We start from the raw sequence: 13065 nt of genomic DNA, 5'->3' as shown, positions 1-13065 counted from the left end.
TAATGGTTTGGAATATCCCATCAGAATAGGACTTGATCAGATTCTTTTTCTCTTTTCTCCTTTCCCTATCCCTTTCCTTCCCATTCCATTCCTTGGAACGGAATGGCCACTTGGTGGCAAAGCTGAACAGGAAGTAAAACATGACTTTGCTTTTCAGATTTGTCTGGCACTTGTGGGAAACTCATAGGATTATAAAGGCACACTGCCTTCTACCTGCAAGGCTGTATTTCTGTTTGTAATTGTGTTCCAAAGTTCCTACAATGATAATGCTGCATGTGGTGCTGGTGGAAGATGTTTGATTTGTTGAACACAGGATGGATCAAATCAATCATCTTTGCCTTCGCCATGAGTTTGCCAAACTGGGACAATGTAAATGTCCCTTCCAGAGTCCGTAGCAGATTTAGAGCCAATACCACATGGAAAAGCTTCAATAAAGGGCTTAGGGAGAGACACTACTACATATTTCTGCCTAATGAAGATTTTTATATTGTCCTAATGAGAATCAAGCATGCTTGGCATTTTAATGGGGTAATATAGAATATGTCAGAAAAGTGACAGTAAAATGCCAAGGTAACTGTGCTAGCCAACTTACTTTTCTAGCTGTTTTTATAAGTGAAAGTGGTAAGATAATTATTTTAATGTTTTTTGGATGTGTCATTTGTGGGAGACATAATACCATTTTTCATATCAACCCGATATTGGGGGAGCAAAGCCAGCAAGATTTCATCTGTATGTGCCTTTTCTTCAGGTAATGCCTGGATGTAACTGGAAGCGTTTCAGCCTGCAGGGCACTAGGTATACTGCCTAGAGGCTGATAATGTCCCTTTCTGGTACAGCATCATAACAAAATAATATTATGCTGTGCTTTTTCCTCAATGAGCATTCTGACTGCATCAGCCCCTTTTACTTCACACCCCAGGAAGATGGCTGCAGGCTCCTGGGAGAAGAGAACCATTGAAATAAGTAAGGCATCTCTCTTGCAACTGCATTTCAGGTGAGGTGGAGGAGATTCCTGACAACACTCAGCAAGGTCTCTGGTTCCCTGTGTGTTTGGAAATGCATGGATAAATGAATTTCTTTACAATATGGGATTCTCTGCTGTTTCATGCTGTCAAAAATTCAAACTGCATTTATTACCGGACTCCTCTTGATTTTAAATACAAGACTGAATTCATTCCCCCTGCTTCTTGTTTCAGCAGATCTCCTTTAAGCTAACATTAAAATCAGGAGTGACATCTACTTACTGCCCTTCCTGTCCTGTGCTCTCCCTGCACACACTGAATTGATACACATCCTTGCTGTTGAAGGAAATGAGCTTTTGTTCTATTTAAAAACCAGGCCCTTTAAATTGATTGTACAATGACAGACATTTGCAGAACATGTGGTATAAAGTAGTAATTCTTGCTGCTGGAAAGCTTAGCAATTAAATCTAAAGTAGTCGTCCAGGACTTTTTTCCATGATACTCTGATGTATCCCAGCTCTCTTTTTGCATGCATGCACACATTTTACTTGTGGGCATGGAATTATTAGAACTCTGGTTTTCCAAAACTTCGGAGTCTTGCAAATACCCCAATGGTTTATAATTCTTACTCTCTTAAAATTTTCATTTGCTTCCTCGAGTGTTTTTATGTGTTTCATTCAAAGTTTCTTGCTTGTACTGTCTTGGCTGTAAAATAGAAAAGCAAGGTTAACTCAAGCACTTGTGTAACGTGTCAATTTCAATGTTTTTTTGCTTAAGCCAAAGAGCTTTTCGTGCTCAGCATGGGAGATCTTCATCTCAGGTGTCATCCTTTTCCCTTGGACCTGAATGTGGCAAGAACCAAGACGTTGCTGGAAACCAGAACTTCTGAATGGCTTTTCTTTCTTAACTTGCTGCTTTATTGTGTGGAATAGATTGCACAGCTCGGTATAAATAATGCATGTGAACTTTGTTGGTTTGTATAGAACATAAAGGCTGCGATAACACTGCCCCCCTGTCAGCCTGCGCAGCTTTTGGGGATGAGGGGCGCAGCTCCCAGGGCCCTCCATGCTCTTTGGTCCACTCTTGCTCAGCTCCAGGGAGAAGGCAGAGAATTTGGCTGAATCATTTGTCATGGGGAGCTTGCCCCAAGCTGTGCCCAAACTCTCATTGCGAGGGAACTTCTCTTTCCTCCTCCCTCTCCTGCCAGCTGCGGCTCTGGGTCACTTTGTGTCGTGCTGGCCCCCCTGAGGGTACGGCCGCGGCCCCTCGCTCTGCGCTGGTTCCCGGAGGGAAGCGAGGGCCTCGCCATACCCCAACCCCGCTCCCCCGGCTGTGCGGCCCTCGGGGCGGCCCCACGGAGCTCTCCAAGGTGGCCGCCAAGGCCCTCGCCCGCGCGGCTTCGCTGGGGGCCGGGCCAACCGCCGCGCCTCCCCCTCGGCCCCGGCCTGGCGCCCGCCCGTCCTGGGGCGGGGGCGTTCCGGCCGCCTCGCCCGCCTCCGCCTGCTGTCCGGAGCGCGCCGGGAGGTGTCGGGCCGCATTCCCCGCCCCGCCCCGCGCCGCCGCCCCGGGTCGGGCGGGAGTCTCGCCGTGGTCCCGGTCGGGGCCGGGAGCTCCGCGCGCTCCCGCGGTGCCCGGCGGGCGGCGGCGCGGTGCATGCCGGGCCCGGGGCGGACCGTCCCCGCGCTGCGCCAGGAGCCGCGAGCCGCGCCCGCCGCCATGTTCCGCCGGGCCGCCGCCGCCCGGCGCCTGTAGCCGCCCCCGCCCGCCCCGCCGCGCCCCACCAGCCGCCGGCGGAGGGGCGGACGAAGGCGCTGCCGCGCCCAGCAGCCGCCGCCGGAGCCCGGCAGCGCTCAGCGATGTCCGCCAAGGAAGGGAGCAAGGTGCTGCTGCTGACGCCCCACGCCACCAGCGAACGCGCCGTCAAGGGTGAGCGTCCCGCTGTCCCTCAGAGGGAACATGGCTGCGCGGCGCGGCGGGGCCGTGACCCCCGCCCGAGCGCCGGGGCCCGCCTGGGCGCGGAGAGGCGGCCCGGCCGTGGGCAGCGCTGCCCTCCATGTGCGGGCCGGGCTGCCCTGGCCGCAGGTGGGGACGGGAGGGCAGCTCGGCACCTTGCGGAGGCGTGGGATGCCCGCACGGGCGTGGGAGTATCCGGGGTGGGCGCTGCTGCATCGGGGGGACCGAGCTGGGCGCGGGCGGCCTGTGAGGGTGGCGGGGCTGCGGGGGAAGCGGTGGCCGGGGCCTGCGGGCCTGGCGCGTCCCGCCCGGATGCGCTGCCCGAGGGGCGTGCGGGGCTGACCGGGGGCCCCGCCGCGCCCCGGCCCTCCCGGGACCCGGCTCTGCGGGGCTTTTCCGCTGCCTGCCAGGGGAGAGCTCTGTAATTGCAGCCGCTGTCAGCGCCGGAGAAGAGCGAATGGGAAGGTGCTGCCGCCCGTTCGATTGGCTGCTGTTCTCAGGTTCCAGTTCTGATGGCGAAAATTCACCTTGATCTATTTCTTTGTGGCCTTCCTTGGTAATCTCGTGGGGAGCCACGAAAAGTCAAACGTTATATTTCTTAGGAGAAAAAGTAAAGCATTTTATAGTAGATACGTCCATCTAAAACTAGGATGGTCTAGCGACCAAAATGGTATAAAATAGTTCTTTTGTCTGAACCCTGAGAAGTGTGTCCTTTTAGTTTTTGTGAGGAGAATAATCCTTTGCAGCCAAAGCATCCTGAAATATGTGTGATAGACCTAAATTGATAGTTAAGGGTAGAGCATAGGTAGTGCTTCAAAGAATTCCTAGATTGTATTTACTCAAGTTGTACACCATTTTATTTTGATCCCAGTTTTCGTGTTGTACTGTATTTGGTGGTGTCAGTGTGGACAATTGTTATGGCAGGCCTGGTTGGCAATCTCAGGTGTACACAAGAGTCTGCTTTTAAGATTGACATTCCTAGGAACACAGGGTCTGGACTGAGGTGGAAGGGGTGCAGATCTGCTTGTTTAACTTGTTATTTTACAGGGGTCCTTGAAAAATGAAAAGGATGCATTTGTCCTCAGCAGGTGTTAATTAAAGCCTTGGAATCCCATTGGATATTTTGAACATTGGCATGTTTTCTAGAAAACTGGAAAGCTTTATTAGCAATATGTTGTTACTCATTTGAGTTGCTTAACCTGTTGATTAGTTTGAACAAATTGCAAGGGTAAAAGTAGAAAATGTTAAAACCAGTCTATTGGAAACCTGTACTCCTTAGTGCTACTTCAATGTGTGGTGTTTAGACCTGCTGAATTTTGTACCTTTACTGCAATTTGTGGTAAGAAGTTAAGTTCTTCAAACAATGGGGGAAAATTAATAGTAAGTGATCAGGTGCTTTAGAACACAGTGGAAAACCTGCTGATTTCCAGTCACTTAATAAGTCAGCTTGTCACAATGTGACCTGTGCATCTGGTTGTTTAAATTCTTTAAGACTTGCTTCATTCTAAGCGGAATTATTGCCTGAGTTTGCAGTATTTCTTTGAACCTGGGTGTTAGGATGCAGAAGTATTGTATAGGTAATGTGTATAGACAATAGGTGTAGGTATACCTATTTGTGTAGGTAATATTGTATTGTATAGGTGATCAGTCCTTGATGGCTTCATCTGACATGATTGGAACCAGTTCTATAGCAGCATTTTTCTGTTCCTTCTGTTGACCTGTCCTCTCCACCCCGTCATGCTGAATCACTGGCTGCTGGAGAAAGCCTGGCCAGTTGTGCCAAGCTCTCTGTGTTATTGATACAAAGGACAGGGTGCTTTGGTTTCTCCTCCCCCATTAGGTGCAGTGCAGTTGGAAATACTTTTTTTAGACAGTGACCCCAGAAGTGCAAGATTGCAGGTTATGTCAGTCCTAAGTGGGAGTATCTGTGCAATTTGTTGAAACCGTGCTAAGATGTGACAACTGTGTCACATCCCTCCTCACAAACAGATGCATTGCCTCTTGCATACCAAGAAACATTCACCATACTCTCTCCTATTATACAATGAACAAGTCTTTTATAATGTCTCATATTCTTAAGAAAAGCCACAGAGAAAATATAGTAATATTATCTGGTCTATCTGTATATTGGTCCATGTTTCAGCTTTCATGCTTTCTATATGTTGTGTCTTTTGGGGAGAAAATTTGAATTCAGGACCTAAAGCTTGCTGTTATTTGCATTATCTTGATTTTATTTAAGTTTTAATTTCTTCCTTTGTATTAGTGGAAGAGGGGGATGAAGAACAGAATCCATTAAATTTTAGAGGCTGTGAGAAAATGAATTCTTTACCAGTTATAATATATGTTAGCAAAAGTGGGCAAGAGATGCTCACCCAAGAGGAAATGACTGAATTACTGTATCATCAGTAACTAATTTTTTCTAATAAGGTAGGATAATGATTAGGATGTGTCCCCCTTCATATTTTGACTTGTATATTTAGCAGTTAATGGGAAGCACAGATATGTAGAGAAGTATCTGAAAGTCTGACAGATTTATTATGTCATATCAGATAGATATATACAAAATAAACATAAAAATAGCTTTAAATATGCAGTCTAGCTGTGTTGTCTAGCATATCTTTCCAAGTATGAATTTTCTCATCAAAGGTCATTGATTGCTTTTGAAGTGTATGAAAAGCTCAAATTTTCTATTACATGGCTTAGTTAAATTGCCTAAGTAATTTGTACTTAGAGAGTTTCCTGTAAATTAATGGTTAGCTGTGGAACTGAAAAACTGTCTAAAGTCAGCTTTTGGCATTTGGTTCCCAAAAGGTGTCTTGTGATGAGGCTTTTGTTACTGCTATATATTTTTTTTTCCCAAAGAGGATGAGAAAATGTACCTGTTGTTCTGATTCACTGTTTTCTAAGGCACCCTGTCCATCTTTGAAGGATACTTAGTGTTTTACTGTCTTGTGAAACAAATCAGTTCCCTCCATTATGTTCTGTCAAAATCTTTTTGCAATGAACTGTTCTTGATATTTAAATGCTATATCTGATTCTTTGAGTTTGCCTTTTTTTAGATGAGAATTGACTGACTGCAGTCAGCTCACCTCACCTTTTAGCCATGTGACTTTCAAACTTTAAATTTGTCACTGTATCTTTGCTCCTGAAACAGCTGTTTCACTGCCTTGTGGTAAGGTACTTTTCCCTGATAGGGATGGGATGAAGGAGAGTTTGGAAGCTCACACTGATACAGTGGCCCTGAGCATGGCAGGGATGAGCCTTGATTGCTTTTTTTTGAGAGCAAAGCATCAGGGTTTCCCTGACTCTCTAGTGGGTAGTTACAGCCCAGAGCTGTGCTTGGGGGTTCCCATCCTCCCAGCATTACTGTGCCCTGTGGGTGTTGCTGGGCCTTGGGACACAATCCACGGGACCTTGTCATGCTGACCCAATGCTAAATTTGGAGATTCTGTCTGTTCTTCTGGAAATGGAAAGATTCCTTTGTTTTGGATAGAAGTCATGGTACAGTCTGATTGGCAGACAGTCATTTTGGATATTAAATGGAAGCTTATTGAAACAACTCTTTAGAGAAACCCGAAGAAATGTAACTCAAATCCTTGAGTGAGCAGGCTCTGAAATAAAGGCTCTAATAGCTACTTTTGAACAATTACATCTATGTAAGGAGAAAAAGAAATCATTGAAGCATTGCAGTATTTAAATCTATAATTCAGAGTCTGGTTTTTAAAAAAGGTAAAAAGTCACCAGGCAGCTTGAAGCCTGTTTTAAAAATTTTGTAAGGCACTTATGCTGCTGGCCAGATTCTAGGATGATCCAGAGAAGCAGCAGCATGAAGAGAGTATTGAAGGGTCATATTAAAAAAAAAAAAAAAAATCACAATTTTGTTTTTGGGGGAGAGACAATGGAATGGAACTGAATTCTGGCAAGTAAGTGTTTGACTGGTCTTTTTTCTAGTTTCAGGGGATGTTTAGAGGGAATGAATCTTGAAATCGCAACAACAAAACCAAAAACACCTCACCCAAAAATGGAAGTCTTTTTCAATTTCAGTAGGGCAAATTGGCAGTTGAGGGCTGGGAAGGTAAGGCCAGAGCACAAAAATCTGGCAACTGCTCACATGTGTGTTTATTGTGTAAGGAACTAAGGACTCTTTCACACATGAGTCAGTTCTTATTGCTGAATGGATCAAAGAATTCTCACATTGAAATGTAAGTGGTTTCAAGATTCATCAACGAAAAAAATGTTCCCCAAAAGTATCTCAAGATCAGGAGATGTTTGTCTGGTGGCTCTAAAGGAATTCCTTGGGAGTTTTGGGTACAAAACTGTTTATTTTCCATAGCCTGTGGCGTAACTCATCGTCTGAGTCTGAGAGATGGAGCATTGCTGCATTAAAAAAAAAATTGGGAATTAACTGGACAACTGAAAATCAATAAGTTTAATTTAAACAGATTCGTAGCACTTGTAAGAAAGAGTGGTCTAGCTATGTACCCAGGAAATACAGTGTTAAAGAGGAATTGGTACAGGTTTCATAGATGAAATTCAAGAGAAATTGTTAGAATATTTTGAAGCAGCCAGTGAGCTTGTTGATCCAGGCAAAACTATTAATCATGTTTCTTCACTGAAGTCTTTAAAGTACGCATAGCCTCTTCTGGATCAAAGTTAGTTAGGAGAGAGAGGATGTTAATAAGTGATAAACTCCCCTGGTGGAGAGAGGTTAATATCTGTCATGTGTGCTCTTTAAATGTGTTGACAGGTTCTTTAGAAAACAGAGTGAATGGCAAATAGTAACACTTACCCAGGACAGCCGACTTCCAGAGATGCTTCAGTAAGCTCTTGTTAGACTGAGTGCTTGGTAAAGAACTTGCAGGAGATGCTGTTCAGAGAAAGAGCAGACTCTACAAAGGACAGAATAATTCTTTTTTAAACATAGGAGGCAGTGAACTTGGGAAATAAATATTAGGATCTATATGGATGACATTACAAAAATATTAATGCAGTGGCAGTCAAGTTAAGTTCTTTTTTTAGACAGTCTGATAAGAATTCAGGGAGTATTAGATGACCAGTTTAGAAAAAAGAGATTTCACCATCATGCCATTATATGTATGTTGTGTTATATGTGCCTCTTGAACAACAACATGTAATTTTGTTCTATCTTTCTGGTTTTCTTTATCTAAAGATATGTTCAGAGGCAGAGAGTGGCATTTGGGCGAGATGGAGTGACAAAGTTGACAAGTCTCTGACTTGGAAAAGGAGTGGTTGAATAGAGGATAGAGTTAGATATTTCTTATCTTATGAATGATGTTTAATGGAAAAGTTGAATAGGAAGCTACTGTAATTCTTGTCACCCTGTGAAAAGGATAAATGCAGTACCAAACAATAGAAGATGAGAAATACCTTTTTTGTAACATGTAATTCAGATTGTTGAATTAGTAGTAAGAAGGTGCAATGGAGGCAAAAGCTATGAAAATGTCTCTTCAGAATTTGGGCAAAATAGTGGAAAAGAGTTCTAGCAGTAGTCATAAACATGGTGGTCTGGATGAAACTTTAGAGAAAATCCATAAACCACCTTGTTTCAAAAACAGAGTATGGAGAGAGAAAGATCTATGCATCCATCATTGCATTTAAGCACTATGTGATCTTTAATATATATATTACATAGTGTGGCCATTTTAAGGGCAGGAGTATCTTTAAATACTTTTCAAAGAAATAATTGTATTTTTCCTGTGAGGAACTTGTAAAAATGTCAACCAAGTTAATTGAAAAACTACACAGTATAAAAGATGAATGAATGTACCATGACATACAAGATATATCAACAGTTTCATTTGAGATTTAAAATTCGATGAAACTTTTGAGACTACAAGTACATTATATGGGAGGATGAAATAAATAGTACCTTTAGTGCTGTTGTAGGGTTTCAAGGTTTACAGGGCCATTTTTTCTTGCTTTTAAGATGCTGGTTAGCATAGCAGGAACCTTGCATTCAAAGAAACTTTGGGATAGTTTTGGTAATCTGCAATAAATTGACTTTGCTGTATTTGTGCTTTCTTGCTTGAGGTGAATAGGGTAACTTGTGGGTTTTGTCAGCTTTTGATTGTAGCTTTCTGATTCCAATAGATGTGGCTGTGTATTTGTGCTTATCTAGTATTTCCAAAGTTGCTGGTCCACAGACCATCTGTGATGCCTTTATGCTATTTCTTTTCAAATCTGTTCTGCCAGTGCAGAAGAATATTTGGATATATTCTGTCCTCATAGCAGTTATGGATGCTGCATCTTTTCCTTCTGTGGAGATACTGGCAGAGGTGTGAAAACTCCAGGGACAAATTGAAAGATGTAAATAGGTGTTAGGCTTTGTGATTCTTCTGAGTGACAATACACAGACAGCAATGCATTTATAAAACCAAAAGACCACAAAAGGTAGCTAAGTGACAGAAAAACCACAGACCATTTTGCTATCATGGTAATAAACCTGCTGAGAAAATTAAAATGAAGGATGCTGGCCTTCCTTTTCACAGAGCACCATGCTTGTGTGCTACATTATACACTTGGTGGAGACAGACATTATATAGACTGTTTCATGTATACCTATCACCAAAGCAACAAATTCTTTGCAAGCAGAATGTCTGTGTTTAGTAATCTTAGTAATGTGAGGTGAGACAGACTTCATTGATAAAATCAAAAACATTCTTGAAACAGAAAATGCAGTCTGGGATATTGAGCACGTTTTAACAGCCAAAATTAAATTCATGAAACATGCCATGGGCTTCTGATGATAGAGGAAGACTGGCTACTTTTCTTTCACTGTGAGGAAAAAAAAATTTTTAAAAGTTTCACAGTCTTAAGAACAGAAACAATTTTGCTTGTGAAAGTAGAGTACCTTCTGTGATTGATCCCTGGTGCTTTTTCTTACATTAATCTAGGGGCTTTGATCGCATCTTGTTTCACAAGCCTGTTCCAACAGGGTGTCTCTTGATACAAGCCACATTTACCTGAGGTTATTACAATGGGCATAGGTATCAGTGTGCTTTAAATTAACAGTATCTACATGTAAAATTTTATTAGCAGCTACTGTTGTATTTAGTTACTAGGCAGTATGAGATCTGCTTTGGGTCTGGAGGTGGCGTGTGTGTGTGAGCTGCCATATTACACCTCTCAGCAGGGATTATTGTATTGGGTAAAGTGCCACACTAATGTTGTTTTTCTCCTTTGAACTTCTTACTATGTCATGGGAATTGATCCTTCAGATTGCTGCTAATCTTTGAATCTCCACAGCATGCTTTATTGTAAGGTATCCATGTACCCAGAGGCTTGTAGAAAGTCAGTGTAGAATTAAGTTTTGAGGGTTTGCTTTCTATATCTCTTATTGATACTGCAGTACAAAGGAAAGGTGATTTTTTCCCTCTTTGTTAATGCCTATTCAATTAGCAATAAAAAGCCATCAAAATATTTTCATTAACAACTCCCAAAAGATATTCACTGTTTTTTTCCTCAGCTCTATTTTTTACATTGTCTGATCAGTATATTAAAATTGTATCATTTGTATGTATTTTTAAAGTGAAATTGATTAATTTGACTAGTAAGCAATGGTTTGTTTTAGAAAGTCTTGTCTGTGGTTGTAAATCATTGTGTTACATTTGTTATTAACATCTATACTTTCACTGATAAGATATTGCAGTGTGTATTAGATATTCATCTTTAGATACTTTTCTATTGTTTAGCTTGGCTGGGAATGGAAGGAGAGAATCCTTTAATGCCCAACACCATGTAATTTCCTTAGGGTAACTCCTCTTAATTACCATTCTGTTTCGGTCCCGAGAGCGCAGAATGTGCACAGACTTTGAAACGTGGATTATATTTGTGTCTTGGAACACATCATGCTGCAATTCTTTTTCCTTAGGCTATAACATTCTATGACTACTTCATCAAAGCTTTAATTAAACCCATTAGTTTGCAGAAATTGTCTACATGCTTCAAAAATCCCCATCCTTAACCTATTAAAAGCAGTTGTAATATTTTTCAAAGGTATGCACTCTAATAGTGTTAACTTTTGCTGGAACAAAACTCAAAGTATAAAATGGAAAGAAACAGTTTTTCTAAAATGTGTTACTTTTTATTTACTGGGTGATGCAGATCATGGCTAAAATCTTTAGCCATATTTTATTCTGCCTTCTCTGAAAATTATTTTTAAGAAATCCTTCTTGAGCAATGGGAAAATACATGTATTATGTGAAAAGGATTTTGTTAAACTCTGAGGAACTAGTTTTAAGACTTCATTTTTTCATGAAGCAAATATAACTTCAGAGATCCTTAATTACTTCTCATACCACAGTTGTGGCTTGTGGGCATTATGGATAACAAACCCCTGGATACAGAGTTTTAAATCTGAGTCTTCATAAGTATATTAATTGAAATAATTTGAGACAGATCTTGACACTGGAGTAAAAACAGCTGGGTTTTTAGCCTCCTAGAGAATATAATTCAATAGACAAACTCAGAGCTTTATTTTGTTAGTAGATACAAGAACTTTATTAAGAGAAGAAAATTTCATTTACCACGAACTTAAAACCCCTGAAGTATCCGAACTGCCATAAGGAAGAGGTCTTATTGAATTCTGCAGCCACTGGTAGTTGTAGTAAGTTAGTAATGATTTGCATTTAAGAGAATGAAGAACAGGTGGTCACCTCAACAGACCATTCTGTGCCACACCCTGCATCTACCAAAGAAAGCTTCCAAAAAGAACAAAACAGCCATCTTCACCTTGGTAGATCTGAATAAAACTAGGATTAATGGAGCACAGCTTGTAAAAAACTGTGTCTTGGAGGTCACTGACTTTGGTTGTGGCAAGGTGTGTGAGATCTCTAATGCTTTTGAAGGAATTAAAGCAGGAGAAATCTTTTTGAGTTGTCTGGTCTCTCCTGACAAGATAAGCTCAACTTTGAATTGCTGAAGGCAATTGTAGGCCCACAAATAATGTATTAAAAAAAGTGGGGCAAGAAAGAGCCTAAAACTGATTCATGTACAGATTGATAAAAACTTCCAAATAATGTAAAAAATAACACTAAGAGAATCTGAAAGTTAGAAAGTAAGTTCAGAAAAGCAGCTAATATTAGAACTGATGCTTGCCTGGTCATAATTAAGTGCTTCTAAAAATTAGATAAATTTATTTTGTCAGAATAATTAATTTCTCCTCTCAGAGCCAGATTTATGTTTTTAAATAATTGTATGTGGAATAGGAGTGATTGTCTTTGGATATCTCAAATAAGTTGTTTGTTAACATTTGGACTACATGGAATTTTAGCATTTCTGAGTGAAACTTGAATTGCTGATAGGGGAGGCTGAAGGAAAGGCATAAAATTTTCCTTTCATTAATTGAATCCTTTATGTCCACAGAAAAGTGGTGAATTTGTTCTACAATATGTAGGGGCACATTATGCCGATTTTTGCTACATAGAAACTTTAGTAAGAGGAATAGTAGACATATCTGTAGTTTATCTTCCAGAAAAATTTATTTCAGTGAATATGTATATGATTTGTGCTTCAGGTGTTTTATTTTTACTCCTCTATAAAGCAGAAGGGTAGCAATGTGTTAGTAGTAATCTAGAAATGGATTTAAATGAAGTCAGGGAGTGTTTCAGTATCTAAGCATTGATTTTTTGAATGTAGTGCTTAACTTCCGAGAGTACGAAAATAAATATAAATACTCTATCTACAAGTGTATTCATGCCACTAGTTCTTATCTCTGAGTAGATGTATTCCTCCTATTTTTCTCTTTTAACACAGAGTATTTAAATGGTGAGAAACAGAATGGTTTTGCTTCTGTTGTAGTTAATTCTCTCAAGAGTAGAATGCTTGAGGAGAGGACAGGGTCAGATTAGCTTTATTTCCTGTAACATCCTGAGTGCCTTGACATTGCTTAGTGGCATTTTGAAGTGTTGTCTTTTTCCATGGCTCACATCCATATTTCACTTGTGCAGTAACTGAACTGCTGCAGATTGCCAGATGTGCTGTCTGGGCAGTGGCTGAGCCTGCTTTGGTCCCCACCCACTGCTTACTGACTCCTTTTATTTGTAGTATTTTGAACAGTATTGGATCCTTTTCTTGCTAGCTTTGCATTTGTTTTGGTGGTTCTTTTTGTTTGTTTGAAGTTTTTTGGAGG

The 13065-nt window shown here is 41.3% G+C and overlaps 1 protein-coding gene across 4 annotated transcripts in view; it reads left to right on the top strand.

The window, feature by feature from the left end:
- The first annotated feature begins 2735 nt into the window (after window positions 1-2735).
- The window catches only part of PPP3CB (protein phosphatase 3 catalytic subunit beta), a 40046-nt gene continuing 29716 nt past the window's right edge, over window positions 2736-13065 (top strand). For all 4 annotated transcript variants that reach the window (XM_054277313.1, XM_054277310.1, XM_054277312.1 and 1 more), the window contains exon 1: window positions 2736-2888. In XM_054277313.1, the coding sequence (XP_054133288.1) occupies window positions 2819-2888 (70 nt within the window). In that variant the 5' untranslated portion in view covers window positions 2736-2818. The remainder of the gene's footprint in view (window positions 2889-13065) is intronic.

The sequence above is a fragment of the Melozone crissalis genome, unplaced genomic scaffold, assembly GCF_028551555.1.
Source record: "Melozone crissalis strain CALT ecotype California unplaced genomic scaffold, PUWL_Pcris_2 ptg000019l_1, whole genome shotgun sequence".
NCBI lineage: Eukaryota > Metazoa > Chordata > Aves > Passeriformes > Passerellidae > Melozone > Melozone crissalis.
The sequence above is the reverse complement of the archived record's forward strand: the minus strand, read 5'-3'. Positions and strand labels throughout refer to the sequence as shown.